Source organism: Netta rufina (genome assembly GCF_964035555.1).
Source record: "Netta rufina genome assembly, chromosome: 16".
In the NCBI taxonomy this organism is placed as follows: domain Eukaryota; kingdom Metazoa; phylum Chordata; class Aves; order Anseriformes; family Anatidae; genus Netta; species Netta rufina.
In genome coordinates this window covers 2308309-2336095 of record NC_140140.1, presented here as the reverse complement: position 1 = coordinate 2336095, position 27787 = coordinate 2308309, and the positions used below count along the sequence as shown (strand labels likewise).

At 48.7% G+C, this 27787-nt stretch overlaps 1 protein-coding gene across 1 annotated transcript; it reads right to left on the bottom strand.

Moving 5' to 3' along the window:
- Positions 1 to 572: 572 nt before the first annotated feature.
- Positions 573 to 25817, bottom strand: SLC13A3 (solute carrier family 13 member 3; the record flags this gene model as incomplete). Its single annotated transcript, XM_084296428.1, has 13 exons — positions 573 to 758; positions 1307 to 1444; positions 1758 to 1919; positions 2245 to 2357; positions 3239 to 3336; positions 4390 to 4494; positions 6337 to 6432; positions 9731 to 9856; positions 10726 to 10911; positions 11604 to 11670; positions 15366 to 15529; positions 15702 to 15967; positions 25707 to 25817. 13 exons carry the CDS (start codon positions 25815 to 25817, stop codon positions 573 to 575), a joined length of 1818 nt encoding a protein of 605 aa, XP_084152554.1.
- Positions 25818 to 27787: the final 1970 nt, after the last annotated feature.

The following is a 27787-nucleotide window of genomic DNA, read 5'->3' as shown; positions in this document are numbered from 1 at the left end:
CCGACACATCTCCTGAATCATCCTTTCATGCACAAGCCTGAAGAAATAGTCTGCGTCCTTACATGAGAGAATTACTCATGAGATCATACCGAGCCCCCGTCTCCACGGTCCTGCCAGGAGCACCCAGCCCATGCTGCCTCCTACCCAGCCAGGTTCTGATACACTCACTCACGTTGGGTTGCATGGAAATAATCCACTTGCCTCCACCCAGGGCTGCTCTCCAAAATGAGGAAGGGTATCAGAAGCTGGAGCAGCACGGCTCAGTAGCTTTCACGGGGGGAGAGACATCTACCCACAGATGCTCGACACTTACAGGGCTGTGCAGGTAACAACCACCTGTGAGGGACAGCTGAAATTCTCTGGGAGAATCTGTGTAAGGGGCGGGGGGGGAAGGATCTTCAGAGAAAATCAAAATCGGATGTTGTGGCACCGACTGGTATTGCTAAAAATAAAATTTAATCCGAGGGTCCCATGCAGTGTGGGCAGCCATGGGGTCTTCTTCCTGTGCACGCGCTGACGATTCCAGTGCCCAAGTCCTAAGTGAGTGAGTCCTTCCCCTGGGGTGGCTTTGTTCATATTTTATTCAGTGCACTAAAAGTGACATTTTCTACAGCTGGCAAGAGCGATGTGGCATTTTCTGCATGGATGTTAGCCCATGCAGGGAAGGTCCCCAGCTGGAAGATGCTCTTGGCCCACGTGTTCATAGCTAAGCTAAGAAGCAGAACTCCCATAAGATTCATGAGCAACCCCGTTCTTGCCTACAAAAGAAACACAAAAGCAACTGGTGAGTTTAGCCTGGACATTTACAGCATGTGAAGAATGAAGTTATTTGAATATAAATGTTATAAAAATGTAAGGTTTAATTGCCATTACTATTAACAACATTTTAAGTGGGCTTTCTTAAACCACTCTGCAAATGCTTATCAAGCTTCGATCCATCAAAAATATTAGCATCCATTTAGCCACAGGAATATGAGGTGGAACTAGGACTGAGCTTATAAACTTTATTTCACTGAGTTGCGAAACTTCTGCACCCAGAAACCTCTGAAGTTGAGCTGCTGACAGTGGCAGGAGCAGGAGCACGGGCTGAGAGGTGCTGAGGACAATTAAAATCAGTTTTGCCGTCACTTGGAGCCATGGCTCCAAATCTCACAGGCTCCTTTTATATCCCTGTGCCTTCCAACACTGCAGTATGAGATTTCTGTCTTTTCACATGTTGTACTGGTAACATGCCTGAAAGTTACTTTCTTCAACATTTCACTCAGATTGATTGTTTTCAGCATCTTGTATATCTAGAGCAACTTACCATATCCTTGACCATCAAGTGTCCAGAAGAAAATGCAATTGAGTTAGGAGGTGTTGAGACTGGCAGCATGAATGCGTAGGAGCATCCTATAGTCCCTGGTATCATTAAATAGAGGGGATTTACTTTCAGACGAATGGCCTTGAAAAACAGAAAGGAACAGAAATTGTATCTCGGGGATTAGGAGCGTAAGGCGGATATAATTAAAGGATGCAAGTAGTTAGTGCACTGTACAGAGCCATATCCCCCACTCTGTGACAGATAATAATGTATCTCACCAACAACATCTGAAGGATTATTATCCAGCAGTGTTCCCATTATGCCACAGGCCCTTGCTTTGTTGCTGCAAGGATTTCGAAGTGCCTAAAGCCCCCTCCAGGAGCAGGAGACCCGTACGGTGCCTGTCCCAGCCCAGCCACCATAAACCTGCCCTCTGAGCACTGGGCTGTCTTACCAGTTCAGCCAAGACAGGCAGGAAGATGATAATGGTGGCCGTGTTACTGGCAAACTCTGTGAATAAGGCGATGACAATCGTGATGAGGATGACTGCCACGGGCGGGGGTACGCCCTCCAAGGGGTGCAGGCGGCCTCCTATCCACACAGACAGGCCGGACTCCTGCAGAAGGGAGAGCACACAAGCTGCAGCGTGGGGCTCCTTTCCTCAGATCCTTTCATAGATCTGAAAATTGTGTACGACCTTCACCACCCACGCAACTGCAGTGTCTTCAGGGGATCTAACAGCAAACAGTCTGAAAGGAGTTGCAAGATTTGTTAACTGTTCCTTACTTATCTGCTGCGCGTTGTTGTAAGGGGGAGCTGAGAAACATGCCTCCAGCTGAGAAACACCTTTTTGGCATTGTGACACTGCAGGAGCAAAATTTCCCAGAGCCAAATGAGAGCCCCAAATGGCACCGTGACAAAATGCAGCTCTGCTGCCTCACCTCACAGCCCTTCGCCATGGCAAAGCCTCCTCCGAGCAGCAGGATAATGTTCCAGGGCACGGTCTCCTGGGCCTTCCTCCACGTCAGCAAGGGCTGCATCTCCGTGTTCGGTGCTAGACGAAGAGAAAACCCCACATCAAGCACCCACCCAAAGAGGAGCACGTCTGTCACCATCTGACATCGACATCATCAGCCTGGCATCAGCACCAAAGCTCACTAACCATGAGTTGTTGTTGATTAAAACATGCATAAAAACATTCTCTTAAGCTAGACACTTAAAAGATCATTTACCGTAATATCAGAAAACAAGATCTTAACAAAAAGGAAGAGAAAGGAAATTCTAGCATTTGAGGTTTTATTTGAGGCTTCCTTGGAGAACTTCTAACATCGGGTTAATTTCCTTTCTGTAACAGGCACAAACATTGTCCTCAACAGACGGGAGTCCATGGAAGGAGGAAATTTTCTACCATTTGAATCATGAAGATGTTCCTAATTTTCCGTTCGCCATTCAACTACCCTGGAGTTTTACAGCAAAGAACTCCCATCTCCCCTGCAGCCCATCTCTTAGTACATGATGAAGTGTGCTCTGCCATGTGGAAGGATGCACTAATGGGGCTGTAATTTTCTGTTGAACAAGGGCACAGCTATTTTACCCAGAGGAGGCCTGATTAAACATCTTCCTGCAGTCTGGACAACACAACAAATATCAGTGAGTGCCACAAGCCCGTCTGCTAGGGCAGGTCAACACTGATTTTTAACACACACAAACACACAGAGTATCATCTCTGACAGCAGCACGAGCAAGCGAGTCATTCCTGCAACAAGCAGAAGGGCAGTGACTGCTGAACCTCTGCTGGCACGTCAGACAACAGCCTCCATGTGTCCTAGCTGTGTCCCCAAGCCAGCGTGGCCCTGCAGGTGGCACAGTCCCAGGGTGGGACGTTACTGACCCCAGGCAAGGGCAGGGATCCTGCCCTGGGGGTCTCCTACTCACCTTTAAAGTCAAACCACCACCTGAAGGAAGGCTTTTGGGAAGGGAAGAAGAAGAGAATGATCACGATGGTGATTCCTGTAACTGCATCTGAGATAAACCTGTCCAAAAGCAGCAGAAACACTGGTAAGAAGCACAAGCCTGCAGAATTGCAAAGTTTAAGGGAACGGAGATTTACGAAGGAAGTTTACAAGTTTCCATCAGGTTTGAACAACACTTGTTCACAATTCTTTTCTTTTTAATTCCCTGTAGAGCTATATTTCTAAGATGGGCTGTGAAGAACCCCATGCAAAAACTGCCCCAAAGCCCTGCAAATATATATATATAAAAAAAAAGACTAAATTCCCCCCCCCCAACAGCAATGCTCCAGCAGTTCTGCCCACAGAGCCGTGATCAGTCCATGAGGGGTTGTGAGGACAAATATCCCAGCTCCTCACAGGGAGCAGGAGGTGCAGAGCCCGGACCACCTAATTTATAAGAGCTCTTTGCAAAATGCTCAGACTGTAAGCTGAAAGCCAGGCTCCACCCAACAAAGAGCTTAAGCATGTGTTTGTTTGTAAGGAGCTATTAACTGATGAGGAAAAGTCCATAACTACTTCGTTCTATTAAGGAATCATTTGTTAAGCTGGGGCATTATATACAGAAACGAACAAACAAACAAAAAACTATGAAGGTCTCTTCTGCTTAGAAATAACAACACCCTCCCTGAGATTTAGCAATCCCCAACTTCTCTATCCCTTTGTCTTCCCAAGGTATGGATGTCACAGGGGAGATGAATGTGTAAAACAGATACGATAGCACATACAGTCAGCTCCTCACTCTCCAGACCTCCAGTGAAATCAGTGGATTGCATAAAGAATTCCACATAAATATGCAAATATATGTATAGACAGCGTGTATTCCCCACACTCAAACCCCAGGGATGGCCTCAAACACACATATGGAAGAATTTGCAGTGCCAGCTTCCCAGTGGGCTTCGTATACCTCCTCCACAAGACAGAAACAATTAAGCTCACTCTGGAACTTGGGGCTCAATTTAATTTATTCCAGGAAACCTGAGTAACAGTGTTCAGCAATGCAACCAGAAACCCAAGAATCTCAGACTTGGAAATGCTGTTGAAAAATGTGGCAGTGGAATGAAAATAAGATCTTACCCTGGTGCAAACAAGCTCGCCCAGCCTGGAATGAATTTGGGGTCCCTTGAGAAAAGCATGATTGCAAACATGCAGAAGAAGAAGAAAATTGCCTGTTCTGCAAACCTAAAACGAAAGGAAATGTAGTTAAAATGTTGTGCTAATGGGGTGAGGCCAAGATAGGGCAAGTATCAAGTTCAGGCTGCAGCGGTTGGGTGACAAACTAGGCGGCTTCTCTAAAAATAACTACAGAATACTGGAATAGGTTACAAATCTATTTACAGATGTTGGTATTTGCCAGCAGTGATCTCTTACTGGAAGATATCAAGGACAGGAAATATGGGCATCAGGAATGCCCAGAGCAGATGTCACAACATGCCTGCAAAATTGACCCTGTGGATGGGGCAGAGGGGAAGGGCCAAGCAGCTTCCCAAGGTCATTCCTCTCATCACTGCCCTCTGGGATGCTCCTAAGGCACGGATTGGGCTGATACTGATCAGCTAGGGGTGGTTTTACTCCAGTTCAAGCCATGTAAAAGGACAGCTAAGATTCAAATCATATATGAGACAGCAGGAACAACATTCCCCAAGGTCAAAACCTAAACAGTATCCCTTAGACACGTTGACTAATAGCAGGGGGATCTTTAAATGGCAGTATCATACTCTAAGCTAAGGTTTGATTCTAGTGTGGTTGAGATTTATCCAAGACAATGCCTTAAAACTCTGTATAAAACCTCTCAGAGCACAAGGAAGGGCATGTAAACTTGGGAAGAAGCCACTTGCACTGATTCGAAGTTACGGGGTTGCTAATCAAATTGGTCGAGCATGGCTTAATGGGCTTTCTCGCTCCTAGACCTCAAAGTGGGACTTTGATTCTTCAGAGACATTTTGCAGGCTGCTCGATAATGTACTGAATGGAACAACTAAACCAATTTCTTTCATTTACAGCACAGGCCCAACCAATTGTCTTTGAAGAACCACTCCATTTTCCACACAGCAGCAACAATTACAATGTCGATAGCACGACACAAACATCTCTGAATTCTCCCAGCATCACCGTGAGCATAAGAATATTATTTTACAGACGGAGAACCACAGACCTTTTGAGGTTAAGACCTACAGTTTCAAAAACCTTCACCAGCCCTGGTTGCCCAGAATATCAGTGGCTGGTTGGATATACCTATGCTTTGATTCTTGGAGATACCTAGCCTTTCCTTTTTCCCCCTTTTTGGGCATTTCTCCTAAGTCTAAAACTCTTATGCTTCTTTCTGGTGGCTTCCATCTATGACCCTAATCATTGCAACTTCAATGTTTCTTCCAGAAGACAAGACTTCTGATAAACTACAAGAAGAAGCTAAGTGTCATATTCTTTCTTCACATGACTCATAACGTTGAATGAGTTATTCAGAAAAAATGACCTACTGCATAAAACGGATTTAAATTGTTTCCATAGGCTTTCTTTGAGCAGCTCTTAAGATTTCTTAAAGTATATCCACAATCTATATGATTTATATTTATTATATCATTCATCAGCCTCCTCAGCAAATACTTCCTGCCTTGCAGAACAGCTACAAACAGGAATGCACAAATCTCCAAAATTCAGCTTGTATTGGTTAGTTACATAAAGCAAACAGGATTGCTTTGGTTCCTGGAGCAGAAAAACTACAAACAGTAATTAAACAGCCCAGCATGAATCCACTCAATAATATGAACTTTGTTCTTGATAAGATTTGAGTACAAGCTGCTATTTGCTGTTATTCCTGTTAGTGAAAATGAAGAGGAGGGAGCATGCACAAAAGTAAACTTCACTGCATCATGAATTGAGTAGAAATGTGTATTTCATTTTCTGCTTAAAAAAAAAAAAAAAAAAAAAAAAAAAAAGACTTTCCCTCAGTTCACTCCCCTTCAGACAGGACATTTCCAACCCACTTGATTTCTTTTTCATTTTGGTCCCAGCTTGATGACTCACTTTGTTGGGCCCAGTTTCTGATAGTCCTCCTTTATCACTTCTCTGGCACGGGCTTCTGCGTCCACTCTTATATTTGACTTTTTTGTTCTCCAGCCCCTGCCAAGAGACACAGTTACATCGTCAAATGTGCCCAACATCACTGGCACCATCGTGAAGGCTGCGTTTACTACTGCAGCATGTGCACGCTCGGTGAACCCCTTCAGTGCCTGCTCTGCAAGCTTCAAAAAGAAACTTCTTCCCAGAGGAACTCCCCGCGGCTGCACGTCTCTCCAGCTCTGTTTGGATTATCTTCAGCTCACCGAGAGTGGGAACAACCTGGCAAACAGAGCCCCACGCCTCACAGGGTGCAGCTGGATGTGGATATTTCCTCCCAGTCATGACAAGACACAAGCATGCTGGTGGCCACGTCCATGTGCACAGATAGGGGAATTTGTACAGCCAGCAGCCCCAATGACACTGATAGTGAGCTTGGCTCATATTTTGAGGGCATGCTTTCTGATATATTAGGAGCCCAGCTCTGAATAGCAGTGGAAAAGCCCTGGTGTCACCTACGGAGCCTGTCCCCTGGCACCAGGAGCACACAGCTCAGCAGCACGCAGAAAAGTCTGCAGCAAGCTGGGCAGACAGCGGCTGGATGGGACACGGGGATGAAAATGCAGCAAAGCAAAGCACCTTAAGTACACTGACTGTTCAGCAGGACTGAGGAAGAAAGTCTGCTTTCATACAAAAGAAACCCCACAGAGGGTAGGAAGTTTTGTCTCATTTATATTCTACACTGTTTCCCCCAGCACAGGCTGTAATTGCCAAAAGAAAATCCCGGCAGTGCAGGATTTCATCATCTCTAGCAGATAACTACCCGGGCAGAACACTAGGCAGCGGGTGACACAGAAAATGAACCTGTCCCTTCACTCCTCATGCCACTTGCAATTTCCTGGGCAATCTCACGATGCTGCAGAGGCTCAACAAAAATGTGGGGAATTTCTCCATGGCCGGGAATGTTAATGTGCTCCTGGCTAAGCCTCTTAGCCTGGTATGCTGACCGCACACGCCGTTTGATCCTTTGGAGCATGTGCATACAAATGATATATTCATGTCTCACACTTCACCTCCCATCGTGTCCCATGCCTGAACTAGCCCTGCCTGTGACCTTGGTGAAACTACAAAACCCAATGTCCACACCAGCTGCATCCAACAGGCCCTGCAGTGCCTGAGCATGCTTCATTCCATCACCATTTCAATGGGAAATCATGGCCAGGTCTTCTGTACAAAAGAATTGTTGATCATCAGGAATTTCTGAACCTCAAATAGATGTACCTGTTTTTTTGAGTCTAGGAGGGTGCTACGAACAGCAGCTTCATCTTCACTCAATCAACCAACACCTCAGCCTTTTAATGTCTTTTGGATTTAAGCAAAGCCAGCCTGCTAGTGTAGCGGCGTCCCTCTGTCTGTACGTTTCTGCTCATACAGAAAGGCCAGCCACTCTTTCCAAGCTGTTGCAATCCCAGCAGCCGAGCGCCAGCAGACAGGCAGCTGTACTTGTGCAGCCTCACAGTGTCCCTCCCGAGGCACTTTGCCACTGGGGAATTCTGCTCTGTGCTGGCCACAGCTATCCCAATAAAGCCGGGCTCCATGCAGACAGAGAGGAGCCAAACAAAACAAAAAGCATCACGTTCTCCAAGCAGAAGAGACATTTCACATTTTGCCAGGGGATTCGGCCAGCAGAATTACCTTCTCTCCCCTCACCTGCTCAGTTGTGCCATGGCTGTGCCCCAGCCCTTAGCACAGGATGCATGAATCCAGGCTCATGCAAGCCCTGGGCACACAGACGCAGAGCGGCTGGGAGCCAGCGGAGCATCCCCCGGCTGTGCATGAAGCCCCCCCAGCAATTTAAGGAGCGGCGTTTTTCATTTTCTAGCTTGCAACTTTCCCATTGATTTTTTTTCCTGCCTCTGAGACAATGTAAATATTTGGACACCTGTTCTCTTTTTTTTTTTTTTTTCCCCTTGCTATTTGTGTTTGTAACTCAGAATAACAATTAAAGACTTTTCTATCTATTAGAAGTTCTGTATGGTCCCTGGAGGAAGCAGGACTAGGAGTTTGTTACTATCATGTATGAGAGTGTACAGAGGGAAAAAGGGCTCCAAAATAATCTGTGCAGCACCACTGCAAGTGTTTTAAGCTCTGTACACTCAGGGTTGCATGCGTGCAGCAAAGGTTTACCAGTAAAACACGTTACTCTCAGTTATAGATTAACGCGTTGTTGTAAAATGAAGCCCTGTTATGAAGTAATCCGTTCCAAACCCAAGTTCCAGCCCTAGGAACAAATCCTAGCTCTTACGTTCCAGGAGACTTCTGTTACTAATTCCAGGGCAACCGAGATTTCACGCTGGTCTTCAAAGTCCGATCCTGCTTTCCCTCCTGCCAAAGCAGTTCTGCCACTGACTTACCCCAGCCCAGGTAAGGCAGTGAAACAACCTCAAATAATTGTGTTTCACTGAATGCACGTGTAACACACATTCTCTACATGTATTTCAGCCAGGTATGAGATTTCTGTAACCCTGTTCCATCTCAGCAAATGTCTACTGCATGCATCGAAATGCTTGAAACTGCCTGCAACCTGAGATGGTAGAGTGGGGACTTTTTAAGAAGCATTCAGCCCTAACCCTGATGCTTCCACGGGAGCCTATTTTAACAGCCAGCATCTACCTGAATGCCAGATCTCTAGGGGCTGATCCTGAGCAGGATGACTTTGTATCACACAGCTATTTCAGTGTTATGTGGCAATGCCCATCTGCAGGGAATCTGCCTGGTCTGACTCTGGTGGGTTTATTCCAGTCTTCACCCATGTCTGCAGCCCAAAACTTTGCATGCAGTCACATTTGCAAACGGGTTTTGGTGAGAGGCGTGAAAACACTACTGTTTCATTTGGTGTTCAGAGATTTTTGCTTCTTCAGTGTTTGCTGAGCAGTTGCACAGCCGTTTCCTCCTTTAACCCCTTCCCAAATTACCCCAGCCCCTTTCTGGACAGACCACAGCCACCATCGGGGCTGCATTCAACCCTTCCCCTAGCAGTCAGCTAGCGGCAATAAGCAGGCTGGGAGCAGAAAGCAGATGCTCTGAGTAGGAAAGATAAAAGACTCTCTTGTGACAGCAGTGCTCAGAAAATGCTTACAGAACTGGGAGCATTTTGCTGAAGACAACACACACACAGCTTCTTAAAAACAGAGGATTTGTTACACCACAAGCACCCTGAAGTTAGCGATGAAACCCTCCACTGTCAAGCAGATGATTGTGGGTGATATTGTTAGACTTAGTATGAGAATCATGACGAATATGTATTTCACAATGCTGGTGTAACCAGAGCAGTGTGTATGCGCAGGGAATATAAACATACCTCAGGTTGATTCCTCCATACAGGATGGAGATCCATAGCCATCCCACGAGAAGAAAAATCAGCATTAAAGGAAATGCAAACATAAACCAAGAACCAAAGTTCACCACATCACATTCTGGAAAATAACTAAGCAAATGGGGAAAAAATCAAGTTAATGCAAGAAGGGAAAACCACCCTTCAATTTAAGGGCAAACATCTGAAACCAACAGCAAAATACCCCACAAATTCACCGGTTTAAGAACATTCCCTTGTGTGCACAGCACCCATCTGGGCTCTAGCTGATTTGGGGAGCACAGGGGCAACCCCTGGGCTACCCAGCCAGGCACAGCTCACCTAGCCCAGCTGTGCAGGGAGAGACTTGAAAACCTTTCTCTGGATGGCTGATACTCTTCTACAACAATATTCTTCAACAGTCAGGATTAAGTAGTGCAATAGCTGCTGGAGGGTCTGAACATGAACTTCACCGGGATGTTGCACAAGCCTGGGAGAGCCTTAACATACTGCTTGTGGAGACCAGAATTAAGAAGCATCTGGAGGCTCTTAGGATGGCCCAACTCTATGCTCCTAGGAACACAGGAGGCATTTTTTATGCCTAGGAAAATAGGCCAGAAGCAGTGGGTTCCTTATTTTTCCTTTCTACCACACAGCAGCAGATATAATTGCTCACAGAACACTACTCAGCCCTTTTTATGACAACCCTTACGAGCCTAATTTTAAGCAGGTGGTCAAGTCCCATTAAACGCGGTGGGGTTAAGAGCAGCAGTGAGGTGATCCACACAGGCACTGAGAACCTGTTCAGCACTGCTCAGGCTGGTGCAACCACTCTATGCCTTCATCCACTCACAAAGTTTCCTAAAACATTCTGGAAGGGCATGAATTTTCCAAGCTAGCTCTCGGCACAGAAGGGAATTTCCCACAGGGACAGAGATTACATCTCATCTGTGCAGGATTTACACTGGCAGACAGGCACGTCTCTCCAGGACAGCCTCCCATACCTCTTCAGCTGTCCCAAAAGGATGAGGTTTGGTGCGGTTCCTGTCAGCGTCGCCGTTCCCCCAATGCTGGCTGCGTAGGGGATTGAGATGAGGAAGCCCTTCCATATATTTGTTTTGTACTCTTCCTCCTTCTTTAAGTCTGAGAGCGCATCGCTGGCGACCTCCTTCTCCTCCGTCAGATCTTTGCTTTAAAACAGTCCAAAAGAGAATCCGGTGAAAGCCCTGGTTTAAACACAGCACGGCCGATACAGAGCCTGACAAGAAGGCAAACTCCCAGTTTTTAGAAAGCCAAGCTCACGCTGCCCTCTGGGACACCTGGGCAGCTCCGCATGGCAGGAGGGGGCTCGGAGAAGCACCAGGCGGGACCTGCAGGCATGCAGAGCACCCTCAGTGCCTGAACGCTGCGTGTGCCTTGGCAAGCCCCTAAGCCACTTGAAAAACTTGGCATAAAGTGCTCAAAGGAACACAAAAGGAAAATTTTGATAGCACCGAGAGGAAAGAAACTCCTATTCCTGAAGAGCTGTTTCTTTCCCATCGTTGTTATCAAAGCAGGACTGTCAGCACTGTGTAAATCCTAGTGGTTTTACACCACTGGCTTCACACTTTTGATGCTCCTGGGAAAGCCAAGGAACTGTTTTCCAGCAGAAGACACCTCTGGTACTGCTCCAGGATAACTGGAAAATCCCTGCAGTGATGCGGATGTGTGGAAGGATGCTGGACACAGAGAGGAGGGGTTCTGTGGCCAGTCTATAGCGACTGGGAGCTGTGGTGCAATCAAAACATTTCAGTGATTGAATTTCAAATTCCTACATCTGGGTCTAGCTCAGGGGATAATGCTCTGTCTCAACTCTCTAATACAAACTTAATAGTTAACTTACTCCTCAGTACTTGCCAGAAACTGCATCTCAGTTGGTACAGTGTAAAGTTTATTCTGCTGTAAAGATGCTGAAAAAGAAAGATTAGGACTTTAAAACAGTTCAAAGCATCTAGAAAATCCTCCTCGACCCAAACAGCGGAAGGCAGCAAACTGCCCTTTACCGAGGAGGGAGCACACAAACGAAGGGGGAGCTCATGCCATGGTGACGGGGTCAGGAGCACCCGGAGGGGACAAACCAGCCTGGCTGCTGCTGCCACCGCTCCGGGCCTGCTGCAGCACCCCGCTTCTCCTCCAGCACCCAGAGGTGCTCCCTCCTGATGCTACTTCTGCCGCTGCTCAGACCCTGGGGTATTCCAGTGTGGGCAGGGGCGCCGGGGTGCCACATATCCACGTATGGGCTTGGGTTAGTTTTTTTGGGGGGGAGTTAACCATAGCTTGTTAGTAGGAAGAAGAGCTGGGCCTGGTGTATCCCCAGGGCACATTTCCCGAGGCTGAGCAGGAGCGTTCAGTGCCTCGGAGTTCCTCCTTCCCCCTGGGAAGCTTGCGAAGTCACCATGCAGCTGTTTTTCCCTCTTTAATGGACAGTGTGGGACATATTTGGGAATTAGGCTTTGTACCGGGTCCCCCGACACCCAGCTCAAGAGCAGAGAACCCTTCCCAAGCCCACGACCCCCTCCACAACTGGCCAGGCAGCTCCTCCCAAACCCCAACCTCAACACAAGTTTGGAGCTGCCACGGGGGGACTTGATGGTGCACACAGTCCTCAGGGACCCTCCTGCATATCTCATGGGCTTTGCCCCAGTATCCTTGTCACCAGCCACAGGGAAGGCAGCCAGGACTCAGCATCACTTGGGGAAAGGGTAAATCTTGACCAGAAGGACCCACATGCTCTTCAGCAGTAAATTGGGAGGTGTACATCACACTGCCACACACATATGGGTGTGTGCTCCAGAGAGAACTCAGAAAGAGAAACCATAAGATAAACCAGAAATGCAATACAATCACTTTTTTCTTTTTTTTTTTTTTTTTTTAACCTTATCTCATCTTAAACCTCGTAGCAGTTGTAGCTCTGGCTCATGGCATGACCACCTGAGGTTGGGAGCAGGGATATGCTACTAAACCCTATTTTCCATATCCTCTGTAGAACAGGAATGTTCAGGAGTTTCATCCACTGTTAGTCCAGGTCACTATGGGCTCTGTACCTGTCCTCAGGCTTTGCCTGTTTTTGGTGCATCCCTGCACCTCCCTGGGCCAGCCAACCACTGTCACCCACCACAGCCACCCTATCAGTTCCCAAACTTCCCTGCGCCCCTCCTCAGGCCAAAACCCAACCATCTGTGCCTGTCTGTGCCCCTGACACGGAAAGCAGTGCGCGGAGAGCAGCCACTGGTCAAAGTCTCCAGACTCGCACACGTGAGTGCCGAGGACAGCCCCCTCATTGTGGCTCAGTGAGCCAGGCCATTTTGCACTGTCATGTTTTACACATGGCTAATTTACCGAATCAGAGTTAATTGGCTTGGACGCACACATGCTGAGCTTTCATTCCAAGGGTGCTGCGTTAGAGGGTTGTAATTAGAAGAACATTAACCTGTGGCTGACTGTTGATCCCCCATCAGATTTAGCCCAAGGCCTCTCATCGCTGATGTCCCATTTAAGCCATAGACACATACATGTATTTCATTCCACTTTTTAACATTTTTCCAGTTTTCCCCTGTTAAGCCCAAACTCCTATCCCATCTGGTCAGGATCACCTGTGAGTTACCTCTCAAGGAAGGTCTACGAAAGGCAACCATGAGAAGGAAAGGCAGACTTTCTGCAGAACAATCATTTCCTATGAAACTCGTAAAAAGGGGCTGAAAATTTGTACAGGTCCATAAGTCAGAAGAGGAAAAAACAAACAAACAAAAAAAGAACACTGAGCTGGGACCTGGCCTTGCATGGAGCAGCATGAGACAGATTCAGTGGCCATTTCACTCAAATACTTTGTATATCTTAGAGGCAGAAAGATTTATCCTAGAGCAGTTTGGCTTTAATTATATTTCTATTGCTCCTAAAAAAAATAAAAGACCCCCTCAAAATATTTCCACCCACTGGAGTAAAAAAAAAAAAAAAAAAAGCCTGCTTGCTGGTGATCAGTTCGTAATCCCACCTTCACCTTGAATAACCAGAACCAGCTGAAATTTCAAATGCCAAAGCTCATCTGAATTCTTGTATCAGTAGCTAGTAATGTAAAAACGAGGAACAGATCTACTCCAAAGCTTAGCTGTCATGAACTCAAGCATGCAGATCTACTCATCTACAAAAATTTGTCCACATGATTGAACGTGAGCATGGCTGATTGCAACCTGGAGGATCTCACCAGCAGAGAAATATTTGATCAGAGACATCACTGTATGTGTGCATGTGTATGGTTCCTCTGTATTTATTACAAGTCTCTACCTCAAAAGAAAAATACATCATCACACAATCACATCATAGTTGCAAAGCATCATTTTATTCATTCTTCTACTTGCATCCCTCTCCCTTTGCTGGCTTCTCTCAGCACCCTAAGCATTTTGAGCCAGGGACATTAACTCTGTGCTTGCCAGTGTCTAGGAAAATGGGGGTCTTGTTTTTATATGTTCCTAGACTGCCCTCACAACTACACACTCAAATCAGGTCAGAGAATGGGGTCAAGAAGGTTAAAAGCAGGCTCACAGAACACAGTGCTTCCTCACAATAAGAAAACATAGCAAGAAGGTCAGTGGGGTTGATTTTACTACACGTGCATGGTCAAAAATTCATAAAGCAAATGTGATAAAGCAGCCTAGAATGCAAACACCTCATGATTGCTAGACATTAATGATGAATTATTAGATCTTTAGCATTAGAGTATGCATATTTCAGTCCTCTTCTGAGGACTCATTTTCCTGCGTTAGGTCTCAGTGGAAACTCAAAAGCCATTGTTTTTAAATTGCAGAGACAGAAGAACATCTAATTAGTGTGAAAAAGAGAAGCCATGACTACTGATCGTACTATCAGCAATAACTGCAAAGGGGACTTCACTGCTTCGTTTCCTTTTTTCTGTTTTTCGTCCCTGTCTGCCAGAATCCCAAACTCCTGAGAGGTGGTTGGAGGAAGGCTTGCTCTGACCGCATAGCCCTGACCAAGCCTGTCCAGCACCTGCTCACTCTCAACACCAAGTGACACCGAGCTGGATCAGGGGACATCATGGAGCACTTTATAAATATGTGTTCAGCCTGCTAGCCCTGCCTTTCATCCTCCCCTTCTCTCCCAGCTCAAGCTCCAGTTTCACAAGGGAGGAAATAGGAAAACAGAAGAAATGACCTGTGCAGAAGCACGGGAAAGCCGTGTGTGCTGCCACGGAGGGGCTGCAACCTTTGCCCATCCCTGCAGCACGGCAGCATTACACAGTACACAGCTGTAGGGGTAACTACAGCACCCCTCAGCCCTGGCCACCCTACAGCAAGGCACCTTACAAACCCCATCATCACCACATCCCAGTGGGCACGCAGAGCTGAACTTCAACTTGTGCCAGTCACAGGTCTGGGGACCACCATTTCTCATTTTTCCAGACATTTCCAACTCATAAGCATTGCCTCTGGCATGGCATACGGAAGGAGCAGGATAAGAGCGAGCTTTATGTCAATACCCTTCCACCACAGTAATTAAATAAATATTAAAATGGGACCAGCACTGGGGCATATTTGATGGCAGCAGGGCAGACCTCAGCTGGCTTATACTACTGCCCTGTCTCAATTACCTTGGATTTCTTCATGTTCCCTGTTCATATTCTTAGAGGTGTCCTTCTCCCCAAAGAGGCTTTTCAAAATTGCATTTGCAATCGGAAGCATCATAGCTGTGGAGGCAGTGTTACTTAACCACATGGACAGGAAGGACGTTGTCAACATCATCCCTAAAATTAACCTGGAAGAGAGAATAAAGAAAAAGCTGAATGTCTTGAGTTTGGCAAGTGTTAACACATTCTAGCTACAGGAAGAAAAGCTCATGTGTGGGGATATCATAAAATTAATAGGAAAAAGCAGTGTGTGATCAGGGCTGTGTCCCCCCATGGACACCCCCTGGTCCCCACAGTCACCTGGCTGGCTGCACTCCCACCAGCATCAGGACCCGGAGGGCGATCCTGCGGTGCAAATTCCACTCCTCAATGGCTGAAGCCATGATTAAACCACTGAGAAAGAGGAAATTGGTGTCTAAAAAATACTGCGGGCAGACTTTGTTAGACGGGAGGATGCCCAGGAAGGGGAAGAGGACAATGGGCAGCAGGGCTGTCACAGCCAGGGGCAGCGCCTCTGTGCACCAGTACAGGGCCATCAGTAGGATCACGTAGAGGCATCGTCCTTCCTGCAAGAGAAACAGAGAGGAAAAGCAAGATGTGGTGTTAGAGAAATCTTCTCAGTTGGAGACACTGAGACAAGCAATACGCACCAGTCATTCCTTCAGGGATACTGTATTTCCCCCACATTGTTCCTATTAGGGGAACATGTTCCTCCCTAGATTGTGTAAGGGGTTACACATTCTCTGAAAGCACAGCAAAACCCAAACCCTCCTCAATTTCCTGAGCTTCCTATGTGCTGCAGTGTGGATGCAAGGAAGCTCTGGAGAGAAGGAGCTGCTCCTTCACATTGACTTGGGGTGCTAAAGCTCAGCATGCACTGCTGCTAGGGCAAGAGCTGCTAATATCTTTAGGTGTCCCCATACCTGACAGCTGCTATTCTCAATGTTTGTGCTTTCCCTCCAACTTCCACAGATCAGGCTTTGCATGGCTATGAGAAAACAGCTTTCAGAAACAGATGCATTGAGTCCCCCTGTTTGTAACAGGAGGCACACAGAAAAGCTTCTTTGACTGGATCAGGGTCTCCAGAGAGATCCGTTAGAAACCCTTCCAAGGCAACCCATCCCAATCCCTCAGGAAATCAATAAATCAAGCTCTCTGGTGCCATGCCACATCCTGAGCGTGGAGAGCTTGCCCCAGCCTGGTACCTCCCATGCCAAGGCTGGCGGACACCCAGCGCTCCCGATTCATTCATACACCCGGAGGCACAACCGGAGCAGAGCCACTTCTCCTGACATCCACAGCTTAAACCAGGAGCTATGGAAAGGAGTCAAGACAAGGAAAGGAGTCAGGACAACGGCCCCAACCTGAGGAGCAGAGCCCGGGGCAGCACCTGGGGGGTGGATGGAGCCTGATGCAAGGCGAGAAGCCGGAGCCATTGGCCGCAGTGGGGCTGAAGGGGCTTATTGTCAGTTGTGAGGCAGGGTGCCCACAGCGCTATAAATAACTGCCCAGAGCCGTTTGGAAGCCACAGAGCTATTTATTTCCCCGCTCTCTTCCAGCTTGTCGAACAGGTTGAATTGTTTCTCAAAGGCACCTCTGTGCCTCCTCCGCCCGGACCTTCCTCCCCTGCCCAAAGGGCTGAGGCTCTGCCGGGGGAGTCCAGCGCTGCTCCCAGGCTCTGTGTGAAGACTTTTGGGGAGAGCAGGGCCCAGATGAAGCTGCTGAGAGCACAGCAAGGTGTGAGCAGGTAGGGCTGAGCCAAAAGGCATCAGGCCACCTGCAAAATGCTCCCTTCAGCCCACTGGCACATACTGAGACACAACTGGGATTTGTCATCAAACACGTCTGAAAACTGGCAAGTGACAGAAGTTGTCGTTCGCCTCTAGCCTTCCAACTTCGTGTCTGACAAGTAATTTAGCTTGTAAAATTCAGGTGCCTCCATGCGTGTGGAAAAGACAATACCAAAGAGCCAAGAACAATTTGCTTCAATTACTGAATAGCTATCAAATACGTTAATCACAGGAGAGCTACCACATCACATCAGGTTCCTAAGCCCTGTATTCAAAGACCACTTATAGTCCCAATTTTAGATCATGGTGCGCTGAAGTACTACACATAGTGAAGTAAAACCTCTCTGTTCCCAGAGCTCGGATCTGGCAGCCGGTGGCTCCCGTGAGCTCCTGACAGCTTTACTTCCCCAGAACTTTGCTGTGCAACCCAAAAAAAGCCAATACCACTAATTTCTGCAGAAGCAAAAATTCACACTTCAAATGTTTGCACACTAGATGAGTGATTTCATTCCCATGGCAACTAATAATTCCTCTTTGCTCTGGCTCTTTCTGTATACCAAAGAAATAGTTTTGCTCTCATTGAGTCATTTTCCATTCAGTCTCTAAAGGCCATAAAAATTATTTTTTTTCTCCCAATGGCAAAATGTTCTTCAGTTTTCTGCAAGGAAAATTGCACCAGCAAACTTCAGAACAAACAGTTTGCCTCTTACAGTGGTAGAGCGACTGCAAGTATTTAACAACACCTTGGTATAAGAGCAGATCAGTGAAGATTTCAATTGACTTCATCAAGCAGATGAAGTATGAATTAGAAAGGTAATTATGAACTAAGGGATATTTATTTTCTAGTGTATGGAAAATGTTCTGGGAAACATTGCAATGAAATACAGCATGAATCTAAAAACTAATCTTCATTGTAAGATGAAAAGCCAAGGGGTAAAACCGAAACTGGGCAGAGAACTGCTGTATGGAGAGCTTTACTGAAATTATGAAACCCATCAACATGACTAACCTATCATCAGCAAACCTCTTTAAACATAAAGCTGCAGTAATGTTTGTCAATCCTATTCTACCCCAAAAGAAGACAAACCGCACCTACGTTAAATAACTTTTCATTTAAAATAGGACAATCATTGAAAAAGAAAGGAACAAGACCACTTCAGAATAACTCAGCTTTGGAGTAAGTGTTCCAAAGATTGAAAACGTAAAGTCATTCTTAAAATTGAACCAAACCCTGTTTGTTTGTTTGTTTTTCCCCAAAATATCTTACAAATGTTAATTACTGCCCCAGTACCCTGCAAGTTGCATTAGTATACCGCCAGCAAATGCTAACTGATGTCGGAAGAATGGTCTTTCATGGGGATGGTCACAGCTGCCCCCAGGAGCGATCCCACCATCATCTCCTATCCCTCATCCTTCGACCACTCTGCTGTGTCACTCCTTTCTACTCCTCTCACCTCCAGGCAACTTTGTTTTGTGCTTTGTTTGTTTGTTTATTTGTTCGCTTCAAAATAAATCTATCAAAGGTCAGGGGGAAAAATGGTAGCAAATACAAACTTTTAAATGGGTCTTGTGATCGGGTTAATTTTATAACCATTTAATGATTTCCAAGAAAGTGCTCCGTGGCTCTGGACTAGAGCAGCTCTCCTTGCTGTTGCACAAGACCCTCAGGAGTGACCTCTGCCCCTCCAGACACAGATGCTGTCTTCGCTGCACTGAAGGCACCGGGGATTTTCCACGCTGGGAACCTGCTGAGCTCCAGCAGGGGCAATCTCCCACGGGCAGGCGGGCTCCTGGAGGGGAGACGGGGAGGTGAGGTGCCCTGGGGAAGAGAGGTTCTGGCAGGGTATGTGGGTCAGATGAGGAGAACCAGCTTGCCCAGGCATGGCACCAAGGCATAGGCATGCATGAGCCATCAGTCCCCACTACCAAGCTGAAGGGGACACGAGGAGCTTCTGCCAGACCTCGCTCTCTAGCAGGCCCAGTAAGATCCCAGACAGTCCAGTGCTCACAGAACCCTGCCAGATGGGCCCGGTGCTTGAAGAAGCCCTACCCTAAGGGTCAGACAAGCTTTGGGTTTGCTCCACCAACCTCTGCATGTGCATCCTCACAGCCTTATTGCCTCTTGTGGGCTCTCCCCAGCACCCGTCCTATGACCAGACAAATGAGGGGCCTACAGGTCCCTCCAGAACCCAATACCAACAGATATTTTGGCCAAAATCAGAGCTTTTCAAGCCCTATTATCCCACTATCCTCACAAAGAAATATCCTATCAACGATACTCAGAAGTACGCAGTGCAAAAAAGTACTGGTGGCTTTTAGCATCTTGCTGACAAACTGCCCTCAGTTTGCAACCCTGACAGCGTTACTGGCCATCTTGGCCACAGACTGTTCTCCAAGGGGATGGGTATTTGAATCTGATTTCTACTAATACAGCTCCTGCAAACATTATGTAATCTGGACATAAAACAAGCCCTGTTTACCAGCATTCCTGCCAGTGGAGCTGTTTGGCTCTGGGTATTTGCAGAGTGGCTAGAAAGGGGCCATTAGCACAGGGGCATAAGGTCTTACAGCTAAAGTGAATGCTTGTGAAGATATTTTGCTCTGGAGTTACACCAAAAAGACAAAGCTTATAAAGCACTTAAACTTTTTGAAGTGTTTTGTAATTCTCATCTTTTTCTCTGCTTCACAAACAAGACAGCTGGAGCTCAAAGTGGGCAAATTGACCATGACCATGGGAATTCATGGCACAGGCATCTTCCAGAGAATCTTCCTTGCCTTAGAGGTCTGAGCCTCACACTTCCTCTTGGAGGCAGCAATAGGTCCTACAACTTCAAACACTGATGGACGTCAAAGCTAAAACAGCACCATATGAAGTAATCTCCATTTCAGCCTAATTTTAAAGATAGATCCAACACGTTTTCATAGAAAAAAAAAAAAAAAGAAGAAGAAACATTTTCTGTGATGGTGAAACCACCGCAAGTTTAGTGAGCTGTTCCTACAGTTAATTAACCTCACTGTTAAAATTCTGTTGTGGTAACCTGAACATCATTCTCTGCATCTGGTTTTATGCTTTACCTTTATCCCTCAACCTAGACCTCCCTTCCCCAAACTCTGCTCACCGTGGATGTGCTCTCATACCTGTGGGTTGTTTTTGTTTTGTTTGGTTTGGTTTGGTTTGTTTTTTTTTTTTTTGAAAGAACTTGGCCAAGCTGCTGAGGTCTTTCACCATGTGGTGTGTTCTCCTGTCCTTTGCTCATGCTGATGCTTCTCCAGTTTGTCAAAGTTGCTTTGGAACTGTGGAAGCAGACTGGGAGGGCATTCTGGCAAAAGCCACGAGCTCAGCAAATAGCAGCCTGGTAGATTCTCACTGCACTTGCTTAACTTTCATGTCTCTGTGTACAAACACCGCATTAATCCTCTCCTCCAAGCTGTGGGTACCCAGTCGTGTTCAACTAATTACGTGGTGTCATCTCAAGCAAATATTTTCATTTCCCTTTAGTCACTGTCATGATAGAAATATTTAATATGCTATGGTATTGTATTACAAGTCCAGAACAGAAATACTGTACTGAATACAGCTTTTTTCTGCATTATCCATCTGGCAACAGAGTATCCTGATTCAGATTTCTTTTGTGTCACACACTTGAAATACTGCTCATCATCTGCAACACCCTGCCCAGGGATTTCTTTGTCAATTCTTTCACATCCCTTTTCATGTCCTCTATGGTTCTTAGCTTCCAGTTAATATTAATTCCTGTCATCTGTCCTTTTCCCACCACGAGCATTGCTGCTTTCAGTTCCTCTGTGCCAGCTTGCTCTGAGCCAGGCTCGCCTTATCTCCATGCTGGTAAATGGTAGTCACCCAGCTGCCAGTTATCCCTCTTCTTCCCTCATTGAAGGTCTTCCTCTTACCTCTTTTAACTGATCATTACATTCATGAAATTGGCCTTTCTAAATCACCAAGTGTATACATAAAACAAAGACTGACTTTGTGCATGAAACATAAGCAGGCTGCAGTCACTATTTCACCTACCAGGCTGATCTCCTCAGCGCTGCCCCTGCCTACCTGTGCTCCTGCAGCACGGCACGCAGTGGGCATCGCTCCAGCCCGGAGTCCAGCTCCCTCTACCTCCCCACACACCATGCCCCACCACATCGCCTCCTTTAGCATCATCCATTCCTCCCCAGTGCCTTCCTTTGGAGATGGCTTTGTTCCTTGCTTTTGAGCGCAAGCAAAGCCATTTTTCTTCTGGAAGTTCCTAAAGTCTCCTTGTTCTCATCAGGAAGACTCATTACATCCAAGTCAATGTTAAATGGCTCTATGTCCACTGAGGAAGTCAAGCCTGTTTTCTGAAGGCACTGGGACCCATTCGCCTGCTCAGAGCTCCTTTTAGCAGATTTGGCTGCCTCAGCTGTTACCAAGCCAAGAGGCTGTAGACATTGAGTTCATTAGGAGCTGTTGGAACAAGCTCTTTGCACAGCTCATTAAAAGTGCCCCCCATGCCCCTTCCAGCAGAACAGTTCCTCCAGCCCCTCCTGCCCTGCCGAGCTTTTTGCAATCATTCACAGCTCCGCGAGCCGGGGGGTCGCCGGCACTTCCGCTCACAGGACAAAAATTTCAGCCATTTCAGCAGCCACCAGAGTGGGAGGTGACACGGACCCTTGTGCGGAGAGCTGGGTGCTGGGAAGCCACCCAGAGCCTTTCCCTGTGCTGTGCTATGTGACGGGCACAACCCATTTCCCACTGCTCCAGCCACGCTTTGGGGAGCACACCCAGAGGGCTAGGCAAACCTGCTGGCAAAGCAGAAATTTCATTTCTCTATTCAGAAGAAAGGAGACTGCTTACAAAAGCACTGAGACAAGTTTCCTTCTACAAGACTGCAGCCTACAAAGGGCATCAAATACCAACAAGGGGTATTAATATCATGTCAGCACCAGCCCTGACGTTCCACCTCCAAAAGGACACGTGGGGCAATTTGGAGATCAACTGCTGTTGGGTGACAGCTGTTGAGGGCTTTAGGAGTAGCATGCAGGTGTGGATGCTGGAGTTCAGCAGCCGGAAGTAAGGCCAGACCTGATGTATGATTTTTCCTCTAAGGATTTTGCTTCCAAGGAGAGGTCACCAAGGAGCAGGCTTCACTGGAAAGCCCACTGACCACAGGCCATGGGGTTTCACCAGAAAGACATCTGAGAAACCACATCCTACTTGTGGTTCTCCGTTATGCAAACTGTAGGTCGTGATTTCTTGGCCTCCAGAGACAAGTGAGATGCTGCCCTTGAAGCCAAACCTCAGGTGGCTTTTTAAGGCTCTGATCCCTCAAGTTCCCATAATTGCTGAGCATCTCAGTGGGAAGAAGGCAAATTCTGGCTTGATGTGAGATGTTAGCACCCGCAGAGCAGGAAAGTACTGCAGAGATGCCCCTAAGACACCTTCTCTCATGAGGGAAGCCTTCTCCTGAGACTTGCAGGGGCTGAGCCTCACTGCTTCTCATCTCTGGGGTTTCTCTGACACCCTGCTGCACAGTGACTGTCCCAGCAGGACATGGGGCTCTCCAGCCCATCCAACCCTCCCATGATCCAGCTGTGCCAGGACTCAGCCTAAAGCTTGGTACAACAGCTCTGCCTCCCCCAGGGGCTCCTCCTGCCCCAGCCTCCTCTCTGTGGGTGCCCTGTCTTGGACAGTCTCCCAGTACCACCAGCAGCAGACCTTAACTTGAATGCCTTCTGGGATGGAGCTTGCTGAGTGCCCAAGGCAGCTCCGGTGACGTGGCTGCCCAGGACAGCTGAGGCTGGACTCCAGTCCCATGTCGGGACAAACCATGACCTGTGCGGTGCAGCTGGGGGCACACATCTCCCATCACACAGCAGGATAGCTTCCAAACCCCAGCAACACCCAACTCCCCACTTGCTGAGCCCTCACCTGCTCCTGCTCCCTGCCCCCCGTGCTGCCACGCTGCTGTTAGAAGTGTAAACCCTTCCCTTTGCTTCCCACTGCCCCTGCAGCTTGGCTGGAGCACAGCTCTGGATGGCTGAGCCTAATCCCATGTTGGTGCAACAGCAAACTTCCTCTCTTGCTGAACAAACGAGGGGCAATTTTGTGTTGAAACAGCAGGTGAGTCACTGCCCCCTGAACGCGACCCGGTGCAGCGGTCTGGTTACTCACAGCTGCAGGCTGAACGCAGGGACAACTTGGGGAGGGCGCAGCAGGGCTGGCCCTAAGCATCCCACTGCTTGAGCAGCCACGCTAGCAGCAGTGTCAGCGCTTTGACAGCAGTGATGCAGGGACTGGACAGACTCACGGCTAACTGTGGCACACGCGGCGCTCACGGGCACCCGAGCACAGATCGCTATCATCAGTGGGCATTCAGTAAGGCCATGCCCTCTCCTTCCCTGCCCTGCTGCTCCTTCAGCTTTGTAGCTGGAAGCAGCTGCACTTTTCCATCTCCAGTCTGCCCTTAATGCAGCCGATCAGCCTGGGCTGTGCGAGCACTTCTTTCTCCGCAGGGCACAGGGAGGAGCGCGCCCCCAGCGCTGCACGGCTGGAGTTGGGGCAGGCAGTCCTGTTACACCAGCAGAGGGGTTTTTTTCCTTTCTTTCCCAAACATCCTAATCCCTACAGTCGCTCCATCAGTATACTTTTCCACAACTGAAATGGGCATCAGAGGCAGGGCTTTACCTCAGCACAGTGCCAGGTTCATCTGTGATGAATTACTCCCGTGATTAACCACTGCCTGGCTCAGACGTGAACCTGTGCAGGGTGCACAGCACATCTCCTCGCCCTATAACCACAGCTCCAGAGTTTACAAGTGCCAGAGTCAAACAGGGAAACATTAAATATCATTGAAGTCACTTGTTCAGCTGCAGTAAATGAATGTACAAACAAGTATGAGCTACTTATGACTCTGAAAGGGGATGAAGTACCTGTTATGCAATGTGCTTTTTGCTCTGAGGCAAACATTCAATATATTCCTATCAACAACTCATCCAAATAATGCAAATTAGAAAGAAAAAAAATGAGATTACATCCAAAGAAGGGTTTTCTCTTTTAATATATTGTGTTATTAATAAAGCAATGGTCATAGTATTATTATTATTTTTTTTAATTCAGGTGACTTATTTTGCTATCTTGAGTATGAAGGTTTCACTGACAAGCACTACGCCAGCAGAAGTAAATGTCACCTCCGTGTCCTTACAGCATCTGAATCACTCTGTAATCACTACGTGCTGAACATCGCTTATTTTCTGATATAAACAATGTCACTCTCAAATGGATCTGAGTCAGAATACATGGGTGAAATCCTGAGCCTACTGAAGTCAGCGGCACAAAATTTCCCAGTGACTTCAGAGCGCCATGGACGTCCACCCAAGGATGCTCCTGGTGCAGGACAGCTGTGTTGTACGGGACAGCTGCAAAACCTTCCCTCTCCAGCTTTGCCATAGACGCTACTTGACGTGCAGCCCATCTCACACACCAAAGCCCAAACCGATTTACTCCACATCTATGGAACAGCACAATCACCACACTCGCAAAGCTTTTTCAGACACAGCCTCTCCCCAGGAGCCTCCCAGAGCAGTGTGAAGCACCTGCAGCCCCACTGCCTTCCCAGCGCCCCAGCACAACCCCGCTGCCCACCGCTCTCACCCGGTCCCGCTGGCAGTGCAGGGGATGGGGTGGCAGGGCCAAGTGGCACCACTGTCCCTGCACACAGGGGCTCGCCCCCAGCCCAGCTCTGCATGCAGCTCGCTGCAGGACACTGGCTGCAACCCAGCTTCGTGCCTCAGTTTCCCCAGCGCTTCTTTCAGAGCCACTGATAGAAACCAGAACAAGGCAGCCGGGCATTGGCAAGAAGTTGCAGTTAGCGCCACTCGGTTTGAGAACCATGGGCTGCTTGCACCTTCCCAGCGCCTACACAAGCAACAAAAACACAGTTCACTTGATCTACCCCCTCTTTCCACTAAAAGATTACCACAACCCCAAGATGCCTCCTCCGCTTGCACCCTAAGGAGCTGTGGTGGTTTTTAGGCTTCGGGGTCCCTTTCCTCCATGGGCAAACCCTACAGGGGTCCCTGGCGAGGGTCAGGGGCTGCGGCAGGAGGGCAGCGAGCTGCGAGCTGGGCCCCTGCGTGTCCCCAGCCCCAAGCTTCACACTTCGTGTCCCCAGTGCTGAGCTCCACACTGCGTGTCCCCAGCCCCTATCTCCATACACCACTCTGCACCCCATGTCAGCGCACCCCATTTGTGCTCCCGGTCCGCGGTTTTGGTGGCCCCCAAACTGCAGCCCCCTCCTCGCAGCCCCCCACGGCACGTTCCTCTGCTCGGTGCCCCCGAGGGGCCATGCCCTGCTCGGTGCCCTCACCCCACATCCCCAAACGCGCACCCCCGAGGCGGTGGCACCCCCCGGCAGGCGAGCTCCATCCCCACCCCGTGCCCACCCCCTGCGCCCCAAAACCGGTGCCCCCACCCCCTGCCCTCCCCCGGGCGGTCCTTCGGGCACCCCCCGGCTGTGCCGGGTACCTTGGGGGGCAGGCTGAGCAGCACGGGCACCAGGGCCAGGGGGGCGCACAGCAGCACCAGCACCCTCCGCACGCTCCACACCTTCTTCACCAGCGCCCCCAGCGCCGCCATCCCGCGCCCCGCGCCCCGCGCCCCGCTCCGCCGCTTTATCCCGGCCCGGAGGGGAGGGAGGAGGAGGAGGAGGAGAGGGGGGGGATGAAGGCGGCCGCCCCGCCCGCCGGGAGGGGCACCCAGCGCCCTGCCCGCCCCGCTACAGCACCCTGCTGCAGCGCCCCGCTATGCTATAGCGCCCTGCCCGCCCCACTGCGCTGCCCCCTATAACACCCAGCCCACCTGTAACACTACAGCACCCTGCCCACCGCACCATACTGCCCTGCTATAGTGCCCACCCTGCCACAGCACCCCACTATAGTGCCCTGACCACCCCACTGCAGCACCCCGCTATAGTGCCCACCCTGCCGCAGTGCCCCAATATAGAGCCCCGCAACACTACGGCACCCTGACCACCCCACCATACTGCCCTGCTGTAGTGCCCTGCCCGTCCTGCAACACTCTAGCACCCTGGCCACCCTACCTCACTGCCCCACTATAGTGTCCACCCTGCCACAGTACCCCACCCTGCCATATAGTGCCCTGCTCAACCCTGCAACACCACAGCGCCCTGACCACCCCATTGCACAGCCCCATTATAGCACCCTGACCACCCCACCGCAGCACCCCACTATAGCACCCGCCCTGCAAAACTCCAGCACCCTGACCACACCACTGCAGTGCCCCTTTATAGCGCCCACCCCCTCCCAGACACCTATGGCCACATCACGCCCTCCCAGTCCCCCTTCCCAGCCAAAGCCTCCTGCACCTTTTGCACAGCCCCGTTCCCACGTGCAGCAGCTCCGGATGGGTCACGGCAGTGGACGTGTCACATATGGGACCAGAGCCCCTGACACCTACAAAAAGGCACCCAGACCTGGAGGTTTGGCTACCTGTTCTCTGACATTTCTCCCCCCCCCCCCCCCCCCCATGGTCAGAAATTATACACAAATTCACGTCACTAAAAAAGTCAAAAGCATCAGAAAAACAGGGAGCTGGGACTGCTTTTGACAATTCAGTTTGAATAGGGACTCAGATGTTGGATGTGTTGTTTGCAAGGCCATGTGAAACACTTTTTTTTTTTTGTTAAAAATGAGTGAACAGAAGCCAACAAAAGGCCAGTGGTGCAGAACAGGACAGGACCATAGGAAATACTGGAAAAGCAGGAGGCAAAGTCTTGACGCACGCCAAGTGTGAGCCTCAGAAATCAAGTGAGAGGCATATGACTAAGCCCTTAAAGTAATTGGGCCAAAGTCACACAGCAAGGATGCTTCAATTGTCAGCCAAAGAGAAAATATGGGAGCTGCCCAGGTATAACCAAGCACAGGTTTTCCTCCCAGATCTGCCTTCGATGTGGGACATCATAAAGAAAAAGGGGGCGTGCGTGGGGCAGGATCCCCCCGTGGCCAAGGGAAGGCTCAGTGAGCAGTGCGGTGGCTGCCGGTCTCTGTGTGCCTGCAGGGAGCCTGAGCGAGGGGCACAGACGGCAGCAGGCAGATCTGAGGCACTATCAGATTGAGCAGATCAAAGCCAAGGGAGCTGGGTTTTCTCTCTGCTTTTTGCATTGCGATTGGAGGCTAAATGAAGCTGAGCAGCGAGGAGAAAAAAAGGGAAAGCAAAGTAACCTGATTTAGTACTTCACCAGCTTCCCAGTCCTTTAAACATATTCAAAACCTGGGTGAGTTGGGCCCATGACATGAAAGATGCCTAAAAATCCTGCTCAGCAGAGAAACCTTTCCCTTGTCATAACTAATCAGCTCTCTGGAGAGCTACTACCTCCTGGCCGGTCACTCCTAGAGCATCAAAGAAGTTAGAAACAAATGAATTGGACAAAAAAAAGCAGAGAGCCCACTGAGAAAAGCTCTCTCAAGCTTCTAAAAACCATGAATCACTGGCACAGAGGGAACAAGAAGTTAGAGAGGAAGAGTGTGGGGACACAGGCAGCACGGAGCCAGGACTCTTCCCCCAGCTGAACGGACTCTGCTCCGGCT